Raw genomic sequence first — 19,451 nt, forward strand, 5'->3', positions numbered from 1 at the left:
CCAATGGATTTTTTAGGTTTCCTTGTTTCATATGATACCGCCAGCTGACTTCCATCAGTGAGTACTGATTGTGCTTGTCAACAATCCGTGAGTCTGCTGGCGTCTGCAGCAAAAAGATTTAATGTGATAAAATCTTTATAAACCGTCTGACCTCGATTGACTCCCAGTACAACGAAATGGAGATTTTAACTGGTTACAAAGCGGTCCCTTTCTCCCAGTAGTTAAGTAATCCTACCCGTCTACTCTTAGCTGATGCTCCGTTGGTTGTGGAATTGTATCATGTTGAGGAAGTAAAGAAGCCGAATCGTTGAGTATTTAAGGGCGGGAGGCCACTTCAGAGTTGATCTGAGGTCAGACCGGAGCTTCTCAAACAAGAAAGATCGACTCACTGCAAACACCGACAGGATGGCAAACAGTGAGTATTGATAGATAGATCTGCAGCGATTAATCCATTAGTTGTCAACTATTAAATTAATCGCTGACTATTTTGATAATTGATGAGTCATTTTCTAAGAAAAAATAGAAACATTTCTCTGAATGCAGCTTCTTAAATGTGAATATGTTCTGGTTTCTTTCCTCCTCTATGACAGTTAACTGAATATCTTTGAGTTGAGGACAAAACAAGATATTTGAAAAAACACTGATCCACATTTTTCCAAATTTTCTGACATTTTATAGACCAAACAACTAATCGGTTAGTCGAGAAATTAAATCGACAGATTAATCGACAATGAAAACAATCGTTAGTTGCAGCCCTATGTGTGAAGTGGCTGTATGTATGATTTTTTTTTTTTTTTTGTGTTTATTATAATTGATGAATGCTACATTGATGTCTATAGGAAACACTGAATTGATTATTTTGAGTTTAAACATCAATATGATTATGTTATTTAATCTGTTATCTTTTATCCCTTTTGACGAAGAAAGTATAGAAGAATAATTATTATTATAATACATTTAAAACAAAACAAACAAAAAGATAAAATTTCAATCATTTAATTCAAAAACTTTAAGCAAAATGGGCATTTAAATATTCTGTTGATAAAATCATAATTTTTTTAAAGTATAATAAGAATTATTTTTCTACCCTGTAGTCTCACAATTTATTTCCTCTCCTGAACCGTTTTTAACTTCAATCTGTTTCATCCACATTATAATTCAATGAGGTCTAAATTTATTTTACTTGAAGTCAGTTTGTAACTCCAAAAATTCAAAAATTAAACTATTACATTGATGTTATTAACATCCTGAATCACGTTCTTAAAAAAAGGCATTTCTTCCTTCTGTCATTTTTAAATTTAGATTTGAATTTTAAAAAATGTGATTGAGCAAGAATCAGCTATTTAAAAGAGTCTTTTGTCGATCAATATTTAATCTCACACCTAAATATTTCTACAACCAAGTACAAAACAGAAGCAGCAGACATAGCCATCATACAAGGAATGCAAGCTCAGGTAAACTGATACCTCCAATCCCAAGAACAAACCTCCTCAAACGCACAATAATGTACCGTTAAATAACGGCCATATGACTGGAACTTTATTGCATTTGTAGCCTCTTATTCTTCTTTGAAGAAGTTATGAATGCAATGACTAAATCATAATGTTTATTGTCTGTTTTATACATCTACATATCTGCCTATACTGTATTTGACTGTGCTATTTTAACTATATGTTTTATGTCTTGTCATTTCTGTGGACCCCAGAAGGGTTAGTGGTCGCCAAGGCGTCAGTTAATGAGGAATCTAGTTAATAAAACACCAATACAACAATAAAAAAAAGTAAATCCACCACCATAATTTGAAATTCAGATTTGTTTTTTAGCCCCAAACCCGTTAAAAATCCGAAGCAGCATCTTATGAGGACATAAGGTTTTGTAGGGCGTGGAGTCTCAGAGAGAGAACCTTCTCTAATCCATCTCATCAGAGATAATTACTGATAGTTTCAGTATGTAGACGGACGGGATTGTGGATCGGTGAAAATGATACCGGACACCAAACCGCCGTACCAAGAAACTCAACAACTAACTATTTTGATAATCAATCGTTTTTTTTAAAGCAAAAATTAGTTAAAAAATAAAAATCATTTTCTCTGCTTCAAACTTTTTAAATGACGCTGCTTTTCTTTGTCTTTTATTGATTTTAAAATTTGGACTTTTGATTGAATGAAACGACATTTGAAGACGTCGTCTTGGGCTCTGGGAAGTTGTAATTTGTTCATCTCTTTTTGACATTTCATAGATTCATTGATTAAAGGTTATATTGATAACATTTTTATGTAGACTAATAATAATAATAATAATAATAAAAATTACATCTACAGAGCTTTTAGAAAGGTGCAGAATCGCTTTTTAAAAAAAAAAAAAAAAAAAGATGATTTTATCATTTAAAAAGTTTTGACGGGTCCAAAATTAATGTTTTGTTTGTTTTTGTGGAAGATATCCAACGTTTGGTTCCCACTTCTACCAAGGCTTGTGAGAAAATAGTATAACAATGTTGATATCACGTGTCTCACTCCACTCGACCATAAAGTACACAGGTTGTGCAATGAACTGGCAACCACTTGTTGTGAAGTGAATGCAATAGAATGGGGTGGGAGAGTGCGACATCTAGTGGCTAAATGTTATCAATAGTACCTTTCATTTTATAATCAAAATGGTAGAGGATAGAATAAATATGCTGAATTCCTTGTGATTCTGTTTGTGTTTATATCGTGTTTTTCTGTTGTAGTGATTAAGAAGGTGGACTTCAACTGCTCGTCCAACAACAACGCCCATCGCACCATCGAGATCACAACGAAGCAGCTGATTGTGAGGCGGGGCCAGTCCTTCCTTCTGACCCTGGAAATGGCGCAACCTTTCCATAACCATGACACACTAACCCTCGCCGTGGAGACGGGTACATTACCAAACATTCACGCTGTTGAGATGAGCTGAACAGTTGGCTGATGACGATGTGTAAGAATATAAAGAACACCATCTCCCCCATCCCACCCCCTTCCTCTCCAGGTCCTGCTCCATCAGAACAGCGTGGGACCCGGTCTGAGTTTGGTAACCCGTCTCCTATGTACGCCAGTGGCGTCAAGGCGATATGGAAGTACAATATCGACAAGAGCGCTAACCTGCAGAGGGGCATCGTGACCCTGTCCGTGACCCCGCCGGCCGACGCTCCAGTGGGGAAGTACTCGCTGTCTGCGAAGACCGGGAGGGACAAGACACCTCTGGGAACGCTGGTGGTGCTCTTCAACCCCTGGTGCTCAGGTAGGTAGCGAATCCCTGAGAAAGAAAATAAAGAATCTGTGACTTTCAATAATTGATGTGAAGAACTTCCAAGTAGACGTCTTCATGGATCAACTGAGACCAACTGAACCAAGACAAACATCCAACTGCCAAAGTGCTTTATACTTTTGTGTGTTTGATTGCAGATGATTGGGTGTATCTTCCTGATGAGACAGAAAGACAAGAATATGTGATGAACGAACAGGGACTTATCTATCGGGGAACGTCAACGTACCTCCGCTCTATGGCCTGGGTCTTTGGACAGGTGAGCGTCCGACTGATGGTAGACTTAATAGGATAGACTATCCTACATTGCTTCAGAGCGTTGGTTGAGCTTGTTCTCAGAAATGAATGATGTCCTGACAAGAAAAAGTACAGCATTTGTCATTTGTTTAAATGCCTAAAACAAAGAATTAAGACTCTTGTATGTGAGAAACAACGGCGAAATTAGTACGGTCTAGATCTGCTCTATATGAAAAGCGTCTTGAGATAACTTCTGATATGATTTGACGCTATATATAAAAATAAATTGAATTGAATAGTACAACTCCTAACTTGTGTCTTCCTGCCTAGTTTGAGGAGGAAATGGTGGACATTTGTCTCAAGATGTTGGACGTCAACCCAAAACACGCCAAAGACCCGGCTGATGACGTCTCTGCTCGCTGTAACCCCATCTATGTCAGCCGAGTCGTCAGCGCCATGGTAGGACCACAGTTCTTTAAAAATGGTGACGAGTATGATATACTTTCAGTTTCATTATTCCATTTCCCAGAATGGAGTACTTTTAGTAAGAAAAGTTTGAGTACTTCTTCCAGCAATGGGATATGTGAACCAAATTGCCAGAGTATGTGCTGAAGAAGGGCATCACTGTGGCAATATAAAAAAAAGACAAATTGGCATGCTGTCCTTGTCTTTAGGGATGTCATGATACCAGAAAGTTTGTAGTCTATACCATGACTAGTGAAATTCCATGATTCTCGATACCAATTCGAGTTAAACACTTCTTAATTCCCTCTCTATTATCTATTTTATATTGCTGAGAAAACACCTACTTCAAACTGTATTTATTAAAGCCATTTTACAAGATTACATTTGAACACACCATATACACACCCAATCTTCGCTCCTTTTACTGAATAGAGCCTGAATGCATCATAATATAAATCAATGTCACCTCCTGTGTTGAAATCGGCAGAACGAGAGCTAGTTAGCGTTACCTTTCAGCAGTCGGTTAAAAGGACAATTCTGCACGGAGCTAACAGCTAACGTTAACTACCTCTTGTCCTGCTAATTTCAACACAGACTTGTTCTTCACAATGTGGTGTTATCAGGGACGAAATAGGGTACATCCCCTGGACGTGTCGATAGTGAGTTTACGGTTCTCTTGACACCCCTACTAGTCTTTCTTTTTATATGTAATAGAACTGATGTAATCTCCAGATCAACTGCAACGGTGATCGAGGTGTGTTAGAGGGACGCTGGCATGACGACTACCACGATGGCGTAAGGCCCACCCACTGGAACGGCAGCGTCAGCATCCTTCAGCGCTGGTATCAAAACAACTGCCACCCAGTCAAGTACGGACAGTGCTGGGTGTACGCTGGTGTAATGTGTACAGGTACCGTCCGATGTGCATCACAATGTTGGCATCAAATATCAGGAAAGCTGAGATACTGATCAGTTTTTGTGTTTGTGAATGTTTAAATGTGATTTCAGTGATGCGGTTCCTGGGTATCCCATGTCGGGTTGTCACAAACTTCAACTCAGCTCATGACACAAACAACAGCCTCACTATCGATAAGCACTATGACGACTACGGACTACAAGACTCAAAGAGCCCAGACTCTATCTGGTAAGACCAGCCTCCAGAGAGATGATATCCCAGCAAACAATCAGACTTATTATTCTGTTTTGTTCCTTTTTGATAGAAATGGTACATAAAATTAAAAGACATTCGTTGGACAAGGCCATTTAGCAGGTCTTGTTTCCAAAGAAAACCAGTTCCATAATTCAGGTGCACCCAAAATATCACTGGATCAGTGAGTATACTGCTTCCCAAACACATTTTCTATCATCCTCGCTAGGGGACGAGGGGACGCCGTTAGTCTCAAGTCCTGACCGTACGTTTTCAGAATTTTGACATCGACTTTCTAGCACTTCATAAATCACAAATCATCATAAACACCCTTGAAATTGCCCAAAACAACACCCTAACAACCACTGAGCAACTAAATACTATCACCTAGACAATCATCCGGACCACTTAGTGACACCCTATCAATGAGACGACCCTAGCAACCAGAAAGCACCATTAGGTCCCACCTTTGAGAAACGTATCTGTGTAATGCAGGAACTTCCATGTGTGGGTGGAGGGATGGATGAAACGACCAGACCTCCAGAAAGGTGACAGATATGACGGCTGGCAAGTCTTGGATCCCACACCGCAGGAAAAGAGTGGCGGTGAACAAAATTTTGTTTGTTTCTTTCAGAAATAAATGCACTCTGACAATGCACAAATACGTTTTGTAAAAGAACAAAAAAGTGCTTCACAGGATTCGATCCTTGGCACAGCCTTTTTAGAAGTGTTTTTTCTTGCCCCAGGTGTGTACTGCTGTGGTCCAGCCCCGGTCGCTGCCATCCTCCTGGGCGACGCCGACGTACAGAAGTATGACGTGCCATTTGTCTTCTCTGAGGTCAACGCCGACATTGTCAAGTGGATGGTCAGTGCCACTAGATACTATACTTTCAGTCCAAGTTATTCTCTTAATTGAGGTACGAACAAATAATTATTGCGTAAGCAAACATACTAATGAAGTTCTTTATTTATTTTCTTCAGGGCAAAAGGAGAATGCACTCCGACACCGCCTCAGTAGGTCGGAGCATCTCTACCAAGACTGTTGGCTTGAACAGTAGAAGTGATATCACAAACAGCTACAAACACAGAGAAGGTAAGGACTTACTGAGCAGAAGTCCTTCAAATCGAGAGCGCTCAAAAGCGAGAGCGACGCCGCCAACTTTTGGAAGGCAGCAACGCACCATGTCATGTGACGAGGAACAACCAATCACAGCCAGCAGATATCTTTTCTTTCTGTAAATATCCGTCTACGGTAAATATGTGGAGGAGAAGTTAATCATTTTAGTGCAGGGCTACCCAGAGCTTTGGGACGCCACAACATCCGGATGAAAAATCAGACGCAGAGAAATCGAGCAGTAAAGCTACTGTGAGGGATTTACTTTGCTGGAAATCTATTTATCTTATCTTTGACTTTTTTTTTAGTTTAGTCAGTGAGGCTTCCTGCTAAATTACCACAACTTCATCATCGCCATCACAGCGCGCAGGTTTTGGTTGCAAAACTTTGGATGAAAGCAGCACGGCTGGCGTTTTCCACACACTGCCACAGTACTTAAACATAAATTCCCAGATCGCAAACATTAGAAGAAACCAATAAGTACGACGGGTACTACCAAGCAACACCCTAGCAACCATGACAAATCACCCATATTTTCGATCAACATCCAGGCAGCCAACCACTAATGCCTTAACAACCACCCAGGACACCAAAGCACCCATCTAGTAACACCATAGCAGCTACCCAAAACACTACAAGCCTCTATGACCCTATGACCTTGTGATTCTCATCCCTGATTTAACTGAATGATGGGTATTTTCCCAACAGGCAGTACAAAGGAGAGGGCCGTCTTCAAGCGTGCGTTCACCAGATTAAACTCAAGAGATGCTCAAGAGGATTGTGAAGAGGAGGGGCCGCTAAAGGTGGAGATGAAAATCCAAGAGGTGAAACCCAAGATGCCGAGGGGCAATGTGCAACTATGAATAATGCAAGATGGGAACAAATTCTGCATGACAGAATGAACGTATGTGGCTTGAAGGTATTCTTTTAGATATTTCTAACTCATGTCTTTTTCAAGTCGGCAAGAAGTAGGGCCCGATATCAAACTGATATTAATATCAGCATGCCGATGTTTAGCAGGTATAATGAGGTATGTTCACCATTTGAGATTAGGGTGTTAGCTATGGAGGATGGAACCTGCCAAATTAAAAAGTGAATGAATGAATAAATAAATGACTCAATAGATAAATAAATAAATATGCCATTAAAATTTAAATGAACCAAAAATAACATTAAAAATAAATGTAGGCATTAATTCATTGATAAAATGTGACATACATTTATATTTCTGTTTTAATTTGATTCTTATTTATTTATCTTTGTATTACTTCCCCTATCTTTCTACTCTTCTATTTAATTTCCCCTTTTATTATTTATTTTTTTATTAACTTTTAAATATATTTATTTATTTTTGCATTTATTTTTATTTATTTTAAAATGTATTTATTAATTATTAAATTGTATTTATTTATTTATTTATTTATGCATGCATGATTCAGTCTCGGCCAAACGTGATTATATTCCTCAAAGGACAGTATTGAAAACAGTATTGTTTTGGTACCAGAAGTCAGGCATCATGTCGATACTAGTAATGACATTTTTCAACAATACCCAGCCCTGTCTAGAAGTCATTCTAATAATGAGTGGAACAGAAGAAACAAATAATCACAAGGAGATTTAATTACGACACATTATCTATACCTACATTATGATCTCAGGGGCAGAGAGGATTGACCGTTCAAAAATCCGATTTTCGTTTTTAAGTGACCTTTTTGCTTTTATTCACCAGGACACCAACATGCAGAGGGGTCAGGACATTACGCTGAAGCTGAAGCTGACCAACAAAGATCGTACCAGTAAGACAATGTCCATCCGTGTCAATGCCCAGCCCATGATGAACAACGGCAAACCAGCACGCAACATCCAGAGCACAGCCCAAGAGAGGATGATACTGCCTGGACAAGGTCTACGGTTATTCTCTTATACTTTGGCTCAATGTTACGCTCCATTACAACCCATTTATTTGAGTTTTGAAGACATTTTCTCAATACCAAAACAAAAAAAATGGTTATTACAGTTATTATACCAAAGATTATTAATTTTTTTTGTGTCCCACAGATGTGATCCTACCTTTCCAGATCCCATTCTCAGTCTACAGTAAAGCCATGGCGGGCTGTGACAGTATGAAGGTGTCAGCCGTGGCCATTGACAAACACCAAGATGATGACATCTATGAGACTGAGACCGACATCGCCTTGGAGGACCCTCCCATCTCCATGAAGGTCGGCACAATCCTCAGATGTTTATAATGTAAAAACCGCAAGGAAGTGACGATAGACTAAAACTGATAACTCAAATTTATAACAAGACGGAGTCACTTAGCTGACAACTAATCAATTAATCGTCGCAGCTCTACTCAAATCCACAAACCTCAACCTCATGGTGGCGCTATAGGAAAAGTCAGAAGATCATCAAAGTTATTACAGTTCAATCTGAGGGGAACATGAGTGTCTGAACCAAATTTCAGGCCAATCCATCCGTTAGTTGTTGAGATATTTCAGTCTTAACTGAACACTCTAGATAATGTGGCTATGCGAAGGCATGTATATTCTTGTGTGTGCCATGTAAAGTACATTAATGATGTGCCGTCTGTGTTTTAGGTTCTGGGCGAAGCCCGTCTGAACCGTACCATGACCATGGAGGTGGAATTTAAGAACCCACTCAATGAGACGCTGAGAAACTGCTCTCTGACCGTCATTGGAAGCGGCCTTTTCAAATCAGACCACGTGGAAAGGTTAGTATGTTGTTAAATCTACATGTAGCACCCCAACACGCTATAGTAGCTATAAATAACCTTAAACTAAGATGAAGGGGTGTTTGAGTTCGGTTTCTTAAGGTAGCTACCAAAAAGGTTTACCTGTTATGGGTGAAAACTATATTACCCTAGTGATACACAATCTATTTACACTCACAGTGATGTATTTTAAATAACTGACCCCAGACAACTTCTCTGAATGAAAAATAATAGTTTACTGACCGTTTTTAGTAATGTACAAATAATATTTACCCTTTTTGTTCAAAGAAAAAATAACAATTATAACACACTTTATGCCCCTTTAAAGTCCCAAAAATAAACACTTGCCATATTAGACCACACTGAAATCATCAGATTATCTAAACAATTAGTTAGCAAAACTTAAATTACCTGGCCAGTTACTGGCAAAACTGAATTGTCTTACACAAATATACTTTAACAACACACTCAAATCAACTTAGATTCCCTTTGAAAATCCTATTTCTTCCCTTTTCTTTTTACCATTATTCCCCTATAGAAAATAAACAACTTCAGATCCAACACTGAACTCAATTAGACTCTAATCATTTCTGTGAGCCCACACACACACTCACACACGCACACTCACACACACTCACACACACACGCACGCACGCAAAATAATAAAAGTAGCAGGCCTGTACCTTGCTCGGTGCGGTGCGGCCGTCCAAATCCTTATCCTCAGCGAACAAAGACGTGAAAAGTCCAACTTACAGTTCGAAGTCTTCCTTGAAGAAACAGTTCGTAGTTCGGGAAAAACAGTTCAGGTCCGAGAGATGAATCCAGCGGCAGCAGAGACGAAATCCCCGTCACGAAGCAGGCAAACCGTCCTCCTCACGTAGCGAGCAACAGCTTTCCTCACGTAGCGAGCAACAGCCTTCCTCACAGCGAGCAACAGCATTCCTCACAGCGAGCAACAGCCTTCCTCACAGCGAGCAACAGCCTTCCTCACGTAGCGAGCAACAGCTTTCCTCACAGCGAGCAACAGCTTTCCTCACAGCGAGCAACAGCTTTCCTCACAGCGAGCAACAGCTTTCCTCACGTAGCGAGCAACAGCCTTCCTCACGTAGCGAGCAACAGCCTTCCTCACGTAGCGAGCAACAGCCTTCCTCACGTAGCGAGCAACAGCTTTCCTCATGTAGCGAGCAACAGCCTTCCTCACGTAGCGAGCAACAGCCTTCCTCACGTAGCAAGCAACAGCTTTCCTCACGTAGCGAGCAACAGCCTTCCTCACAGCGAGCAACAGCTTTCCTCACGTAGCGAGCAACAGCTTTCCTCACAGCGAGCAACAGCTTTCCTCACGTAGCGAGCAACAGCTTTCCTCACGTGGCGAGCAACAGCCTTCCTCACAGCGAGCAACAGCTTTCCTCACAGCGAGCAACAGCTTTCCTCACAGCGAGCAACAGCTTTCCTCACGTAGCGAGCAACAGCTTTCCTCACAGCGAGCAACAGCTTTCCTCACGTGGCGAGCAACAGCTTTCCTCACAGCGAGCAACAGCTTTCCTCACGTGGCGAGCAACAGCTTTCCTCACAGCGAGCAACAGCTTTCCTCACGTGGCGAGCAACAGCTTTCCTCACAGCGAGCAACAGCTTTCCTCACGTAGCGAGCAACAGCTTTCCTCACGTAGCGAGCAACAGCTTTCCTCACGTGGCGAGCAACAGCTTTCCTCACGTAGCGAGCAACAGCTTTCCTCACGTGGCGAGCAACAGCTTTCCTCACAGCGAGCAACAGCTTTCCTCACGTGGCGAGCAACAGCTTTCCTCACGTAGCGAGCAACAGCTTTCCTCACGTAGCGAGCAACAGCTTTCCTCACGTAGCGAGCAACAGCTTTCCTCACAGCGAGCAACAGCTTTCCTCACGTGGCGAGCAACAGCTTTCCTCACGTAGCGAGCAACAGCTTTCCTCACAGCGAGCAACAGCTTTCCTCACGTGGCGAGCAACAGCTTTCCTCACGTGGCGAGCAACAGCTTTCCTCACGTAGCGAGCAACAGCTTTCCTCACGTAGTGAGCAACAGCTTTCCTCACGTAGCGAGCAACAGCTTTCCTCACAGCGAGCAACAGCTTTCCTCACGTGGCGAGCAACAGCTTTCCTCACGTGGCGAGCAACAGCTTTCCTCATGTAGCGAGCAACAGCTTTCCTCACGTAGCGAGCAACAGCTTTCCTCACAGCGAGCAACAGCTTTCCTCACGTGGCGAGCAACAGCTTTCCTCACGTAGCGAGCAACAGCTTTCCTCACAGCGAGCAACAGCTTTCCTCACGTAGCGAGCAACAGCCTTCCTCACGTAGCGAGCAACAGCCTTCCTCACGTAGCGAGCAACAGCCTTCCTCACGTAGCGAGCAACAGCTTTCCTCACGTAGCGAGCAACAGCCTTCCTCACGTAGCGAGCAACAGCCTTCCTCACGTAGCGAGCAACAGCTTTCCTCACGTAGCGAGCAACAGCCTTCCTCACAGCGAGCAACAGCTTTCCTCACGTAGCGAGCAACAGCTTTCCTCACAGCGAGCAACAGCTTTCCTCACGTAGCGAGCAACAGCTTTCCTCACGTGGCGAGCAACAGCCTTCCTCACAGCGAGCAACAGCTTTCCTCACAGCGAGCAACAGCTTTCCTCACAGCGAGCAACAGCTTTCCTCACGTAGCGAGCAACAGCTTTCCTCACAGCGAGCAACAGCTTTCCTCACGTGGCGAGCAACAGCTTTCCTCACAGCGAGCAACAGCTTTCCTCACGTAGCGAGCAACAGCTTTCCTCACGTAGCGAGCAACAGCTTTCCTCACGTGGCGAGCAACAGCTTTCCTCACGTAGCGAGCAACAGCTTTCCTCACAGCGAGCAACAGCTTTCCTCACGTGGCGAGCAACAGCTTTCCTCACGTAGCGAGCAACAGCTTTCCTCACGTAGTGAGCAACAGCTTTCCTCACGTAGCGAGCAACAGCTTTCCTCACAGCGAGCAACAGCTTTCCTCACGTGGCGAGCAACAGCTTTCCTCACGTAGCGAGCAACAGCTTTCCTCACAGCGAGCAACAGCTTTCCTCACGTGGCGAGCAACAGCTTTCCTCACAGCGAGCAACAGCTTTCCTCACGTGGCGAGCAACAGCTTTCCTCATGTAGCGAGCAACAGCCTTCCTCACAGCGAGCAAGCGTCCTCTTCACGTGGCAAACAGTCTTCAGTTAGCAACGCCGTCCTCGTGGCTAGCAACTTACTGACGTTACCATAGCAGCGACACAGCTCACACCAAACATTCACTTATTCCACTGTGATGAAAGCAAAACGGTGTGATAGTTCACAGCTACACTTTTCTATTGTTTACATAAAACATTCACCAGGCTATCAAACCCAGCGTTCTTCCCACTCCTTCGTTCTCTCTTTTCCTACGTCTGTTTTCCGTTTTCCCTTCCTCTCCTCTCTTTTCTCCGCGTCTCTTCTACGTGTTTTTCTACTCCCGCCCCCTACTGGTTCTCTTCCTTCACTGCAGCCAATCACCACAGGTGTTATTGACTGATAACCCCAGTAACCAATCACAAACAAAATAGCTGAAACTAAAGGCACAGTCTGTGTATTTTTCACTTAGTTTAAATCCACTGTTTACCTTAAAACAATATAGATCTATTTATTTTGAGCTACTCATTAACACATTTACATCCTACCTTATTTATGATTAGATTACTTTTTAATTAAACCTTTGTTCTTTCTTCATTAAACTAAATTACTTTCAGTTTAATTGCTTTACTGGATTTATCCACCTAACTTTATAAAGCAAACTTGTTTTAGTCCCTGACTGTTTTTACACCGGGCTACATACAGTACATGAGCAACCGAGTATAACAACTACCTACAACTGATTTATTTATTTGATTATGATTTCTTGATTTCGATTACACCTTTAAATGTGTGTTATCAGCAATTTTCGTGAGCTGGCGCCAAACGCCACGCTGAGGCTGAAGATCATAACGACGCCCTACAGGGCCGGAGTGAAGATCTGGGTGGCCGACTTCGACTGCGACGCCTTCAGGGACGTAAAGGGAAGCTGCATCGTCGACGTCAAACCCTGAAGCTCTGACTACACTCCCAACTTCCTGTACGCCTCGTGATTAAGGCTAAAATAAGCAGGATGTTTATCATATGACTTATTATCATTATGATGTGGTGAAGGGCTTTTTCGACATTTAAAAAGGTACGCCCCCCTTGTGGTGTTCGTCACCTAAACATGTGGATCATTGTAGTGTAACAAATATGTTGAATGCATTTTGTTTTAGCTGATTAACTGATTTTCATAATAAATTAATAATTTATGTCTAATATCATATACAAAATTTGACGGTTGGTTGGGTTTCTGGGAATATTTTGATAAACATTTTTCACTATTTTATGACATTTTTTTAATTTAATCTAATCAAACTTGAGTTTAACAATTGTATTTCCTTCATTTTTGAGTTTGACTACAATTTATATTTTGGATGTAATGATTCTAATGACTTTTCAAACTATATTTTCACAGCACTAGTTTGTATGGAAGTCTTTATATGTTTAGCAGTTTTAGGTCACATTAATTATTTTATTAACTTACAAACTCAAAAGGAAGTCATGCAAGGCTGATAAGAAATGTCTGATGATCTATAGGCATATTTACCTTTAAATATGTAAAATATATCTGTAAAATCATGACTGTAATTGTTGAAATATTCAATCTTAGAACATATAAAGAGTTGTTTGGTGGTGGATTTTACATCGGTTTAATAAAGTTAGTTTTCATCCATGTACTGCCTCCTGATGTCTTCACCAAACAGGTTCTTCTTAGAACCTCCAAACTAAAGTATCATTGGCTTTTATTTTTAATAGCAAATTGCTTTCATAGTTTTAATTAAAAAATCAAACAAAAAGGAAATGGAAGAAAATATTACTGAAATATGTTGAAATACTTCAGCAAATCCTGGAAATGTATTGACTAGGGCTGTCAAAGTTAACGCAATAATAACGTGTTAACGCAAATGTGACCTGCTCCATCATTATGAGTCACATTGACCCGAAACACATTTTGAGTTATCTGTCTGACTGTAAAGAGGAAAGTCTCAGCTTTATGGCAATACCAAGATTATCTTTCTACGACAAATATTCAATGAGATATGCTCTTTCAAAGTTCGACTGTCATGAAACATTACTTTTGAGAAAAAGGGCATTAAAGATAAGAATTCATTTTCAGCCATTTTTTGCATTGATTAAAACACATTTATTAAGACTCAAGTCTAAATGAACACAATATGTTTTGGTCAAAAGTGACACCCAACATTTCATAATGTAGCCTACACATACCTTCATGCATACATGTGCACATAGTCACGAGCACGTGACGTGCACGTGCACGTGCACGCGTATGACCACAAGCAGTACAGTAGATAGGGCTAGAAGTCCATGTAGAAAATAATCCAAAATGTATGGAATAAAATTGATAAAATCTAAAAAATATATACTCTACATATTATATAATATATAGTATATATGTTTATTTCAATATAATAATAATTATATGAAGAATACATAATTAAAAATATTAAATATGGAGCCATGTGCACACAGGTACATGCACAAACTTACAAGTCCATATCCAAACAATAAAAAACATACTAGAAAATGGATAGCATATGAACAAATATGATGTACATATTATGTATGTACAATATTATATAATATATAATAGAAATATAGATATAATAGAAAGACTATGAAATGTGTTGCCTGTACTCATTCTGCTGGCTTCTCCTGGAGCTCACTGTATCCTTTCACAGGGTCATGTGGGAGCTGATCTTCTCAAGGAGATCCAGATGTTTCTCATCTACAAAATGACATAAAGTGAAAAGCATAAAGTGAAAAATCAATTCATCTCAAAGATTTTAGGCTGACTAAATCATGTTGAATCATTGTTGAATGAGGCCTGATCATTATCATATTAATACAGCCCTATATTCATTAACATAGCCTATTCACCATGTGATATCAGATTAATATACAACATATCATTTTACTATATGTTAAGCTATTTCTTTTGCTATTTAAAATTATATCCTCACCTTTTGTGTCTCTCACAGCAACCCTGTCTGTCCCTGTCCCTGTCTCCTAGAAATGACGTTTGTATATTGTTTTCATAAAACCTGGTGTGGTGATGATGTAACAGCTGCCTGGATTATGTTCAGATACAACGCTTCTTTGAATGAATTAAACACTTCACAACATTTCCTTATTAACGATAATAATTTATAGGAGACAGGCACCTGAGAGACACACCTGAGACACACACATGAGACAGACAGACACCTCAGAGACACACATGAGACACACAGACACCTGAGAGACACACATGAGACAGACAGACACCTGAGAGACACACATGAGACACACAGACACCTCAGAGACACACATGAGACACACAGACACCTCAGAGACACACAGACACCTGAGAGACACACATGAGACAGACAGACACCTCAGAGACACACATGAGACACACAGACACCTGAGAGACACACATGAGATAGACAGACACCTGAGAGACATACCTGAGACAGACAGGCACCTGAGAGACACACCTGAGACAGACAGACACCTCAGAGACACACATGAGACACACAGACACCTGAGAGACACACATGAGACAGACAGACACCTCAGAGACACACATGAGACACACAGACACCTGAGAGACACACCTGAGACAGACAGACACCTGAGAGACACACATGAGACACACAGACACCTCAGAAACACACATGAGACACACAGACACCTGAGAGACACACATGAGACACACAGACACCTCAGAGACATACCTGAGACAGACAGGCACCTGAGAGACACACATGAGACACACAGACACCTGAGAGACACACATGAGACACACAGACACCTGAGAGACACACATGAGACACACAGACACCTCAGAGACACACATGAGACACACAGACACCTGAGAGACACACATGAGACAGACAGACACCTGAGAGACATACCTGAGACAGACAGGCACCTGAGAGACACACATGAGACACACACATGAGACACACAGACACCTGAGAGACACACATGAGACACACACATGAGACACACAGACACCTGAGAGACACACATGAGACAGACAGACACCTGAGAGACATACCTGAGACAGACAGACACCTGAGAGACACACATGAGACACACAGACACCTGAGAGACACACATGAGACAGACAGACACCTGAGAGACATACCTGAGACAGACAGACACCTGAGAGACATACCTGAGACAGACAGACACCTGAGAGACACACATGAGACACACAGACACCTGAGAGACATACATGAGACACACAGACACCTGAGAGACACACATGAGACAGACAGACACCTCAGAGACACACATGAGACACACAGACACCTGAGAGACACACATGAGACACACAGACACCTCAGAGACACACATGAGACACACAGACACCTGAGAGACACACATGAGACAGACAGACACCTCAGAGACACACATGAGACACACAGACACCTCAGAGACACACATGAGACACACAGACACCTGAGAGACACACCTGAGACAGACAGACACCTGAGAGACACACATGAGACACACAGACACCTCAGAGACACACATGAGACACACAGACACCTGAGAGACACACCTGAGACAGACAGACACCTGAGAGACACACATGAGACACACAGACACCTGAGAGACACACATGAGACACACAGACACCTCGGAGACACACATGAGACACACAGACACCTGAGAGACACACATGAGACAGACAGACACCTGAGAGACATACCTGAGACAGACAGACACCTGAGAGACATACCTGAGACAGACAGGCACCTGAGAGACACACATGAGACAGACAGACACCTGAGAGACATACCTGAGACAGACAGACACCTGAGAGACATACCTGAGACAGACAGGCACCTGAGAGACACACCTGAGACAGACAGACACCTCAGAGACACACATGAGACACACAGACACCTGAGAGACACACCTGAGACAGACAGACACCTGAGAGACACACATGAGACACACAGACACCTCAGAGACACACATGAGACACACAGACACCTGAGAGACACACATGAGACACACAGACACCTCAGAGACATACCTGAGACAGACAGGCACCTGAGAGACACACATGAGACACACAGACACCTGAGAGACACACATGAGACACACAGACACCTGAGAGACACACATGAGACACACAGACACCTCAGAGACACACATGAGACACACAGGCACCTGAGAGACACACATGAGACACACAGACACCTGAGAGACACACATGAGACAGACAGACACCTGAGAGACACACATGAGACAGACAGACACCTGAGAGACACACATGAGACAGACAGACACCTATAGACTACACACAGTGACACACACATTAGTAGCTGCTATTAATGCTTCTTAGCCTGCTCTATAGTGATTTAAAAGTCTTTAAAACAAACAGATAAAATAAGGGTAGTGTAGTTTAACTATAAGAACTTACCATCAGTCATTTCTTTCATCTGGTCGGGTCTTCTCTCCATCTCCTCCGGTGTAGTTGTTGTACAGTTTGCAGCTACACTGGTACTCCCGGCCGGGCGATCTCAGTCTCTATAACACTGTCCTGATTTAATAACTTTAATCAGAGACACTGTGTGCCATCATCGGCTCAGCCATGAGTGGAATATCTTCCTCCTCGTCTTCCTCTAACTCTCTTTCTCCGTCCTGATCAGCGGATTGAGAGCTAGCCTAGCCTCTAGCGTTAGCCGGGCGTCCGACTCGGCGCACCCGCTGTCCTCATCACCCGGTGTCCTCATCACCCGGTGTCCTCATCACCCGCTGTCCTCATCACCCGGTGTCCTCATCACCCGCTGTCCTCATCACCCGGTGTCCTCATCACCCGGTGTCCTCATCACCCGCTGTCCTCATCACCCGCTGTCCTCATCACCCGCTGTCCTCATCACCCGGTGTCCTCATCACCCGGTGTCCTCATCACCCGGTGTCCTCATCACCCGCTGTCCTCATCACCCGCTGTCCTCATCACCCGGTGTCCTCATCACCCGCTGTCCTCATCACCCGCTGTCCTCATCACCCGGTGTCCTCATCACCCGCTGTCCTCATCACCCGGTGTCCTCATCACCCGCTGTCCTCATCACCCGGTGTCCTCATCACCCGCTGTCCTCATCACCCGGTGCGGGGAAATAATCTGAATTTAAGTCGGTCCAGTTGTCGTCAGATGTAGCACCTCTAACAGGAATTTAATTTAAAAGTCGAGCGATGTTTTCCTCACGTGATTTCATCTTGTCAAGCAGCTATCTCCTCTGTCAACCGCAATCTGTCAATCCGCTCTATTGAGCCGCGTCAACACAACACTTCCGGTAAAAACTTTACGACAACGTTATGTTTAAGAGCTTCAAAACTAGACTTATCATTTGAATTTTACATCGATTCTTACTTTGTATTAAAGCTGAGACTTTATTTATTCATAAACGCATAAAAAAAACAAAAAAAAACACACTTTTTCATAAAAAAACGTGTTTTTACAAGAATGCGCTGCCGCGACTTCCGACTCATTTTGATAGAGCGGGTCACAAATCTGTTTTAACGCCAATCATTTCTTTACCGCATTAACGCATTTGTGATTTTTAGGTTGTAGCGGGCTCAGATTTAAAGCTAGAGTGAAGATACTGACATCATATGAAACTAAAAAAAACTAAAGAATCCATCCGTACCAGCTCGTCATGAAGGAGGCTAAATAACGCTCCAAATTTACACTAAATTTTGGAGAGGAAAAACTGTCATGTCCATTTTCAAAGGTGTCCCTTGACCTCTGACCTCCAGATATGTGAATATAAATGGGTTCTCTGGGTACCCACGAGTCTCCCCTTTACAGACATGCCCACTTTATGATAATCACATGCACATTTTTTGAATGCAGTATAAATGTGTTGTTTTCGCCTATTCTAAAATGAGTATTTCTGTACGTGAAATGAGCCCAGTTGTATTCAGCAGGTGGGTTTTAAGGGGTTAACTATGTAAAAGCTAAAATAATATTCAATTAGGGGAACTTGTACTCTTATTCTTACAGATTTATTCTTTTTTATGACACTCTCATGACTCCATATAATTATTGTGCATATGATTTTTTAATTTTTTTATTTATTTGTGTTTATATTTCTACATTTTTTATTTATTTATTTATTCTTTTATTTATATTTTCACATTTTCCATTTATTCTTTTATTTATTTATATTTATATTTCCACATAAATATTCAAAATTTTACAGATTTATTATTTTTTATGACGCTCCTCTGACTCCATATTATTGTTGTGCATATGACAAATAATACTTGAAATTTATAATAATACAAAAAAAACACAGTTGTGTATTCAATCAAAACTATAGTAAGAAA

The 19,451-nt window shown here is 41.8% G+C and overlaps 1 protein-coding gene across 1 annotated transcript; it reads left to right on the forward strand.

Moving 5' to 3' along the window:
• The first annotated feature begins 1,442 nt into the window (after positions 1–1,442).
• On the forward strand, positions 1,443–13,770 carry LOC119482110 (protein-glutamine gamma-glutamyltransferase 2-like). The gene is made up of 15 exons (XM_037759513.1): positions 1,443–1,454; positions 2,668–2,896; positions 3,007–3,258; positions 3,423–3,541; positions 3,850–3,978; positions 4,717–4,894; positions 4,993–5,128; positions 5,627–5,736; positions 5,878–5,996; positions 6,113–6,224; positions 6,954–7,069; positions 7,975–8,149; positions 8,304–8,467; positions 8,846–8,979; positions 12,916–13,770. The coding sequence occupies exons 1-15, from the start codon at positions 1,443–1,445 to the stop codon at positions 13,064–13,066; spliced, it is 2,136 nt and encodes a 711-aa protein (XP_037615441.1). The 3' UTR covers positions 13,067–13,770.
• Positions 13,771–19,451: the final 5,681 nt, after the last annotated feature.

Source organism: Sebastes umbrosus, chromosome 22 (assembly GCF_015220745.1).
Source record: "Sebastes umbrosus isolate fSebUmb1 chromosome 22, fSebUmb1.pri, whole genome shotgun sequence".
In the NCBI taxonomy this organism is placed as follows: domain Eukaryota; kingdom Metazoa; phylum Chordata; class Actinopteri; order Perciformes; family Sebastidae; genus Sebastes; species Sebastes umbrosus.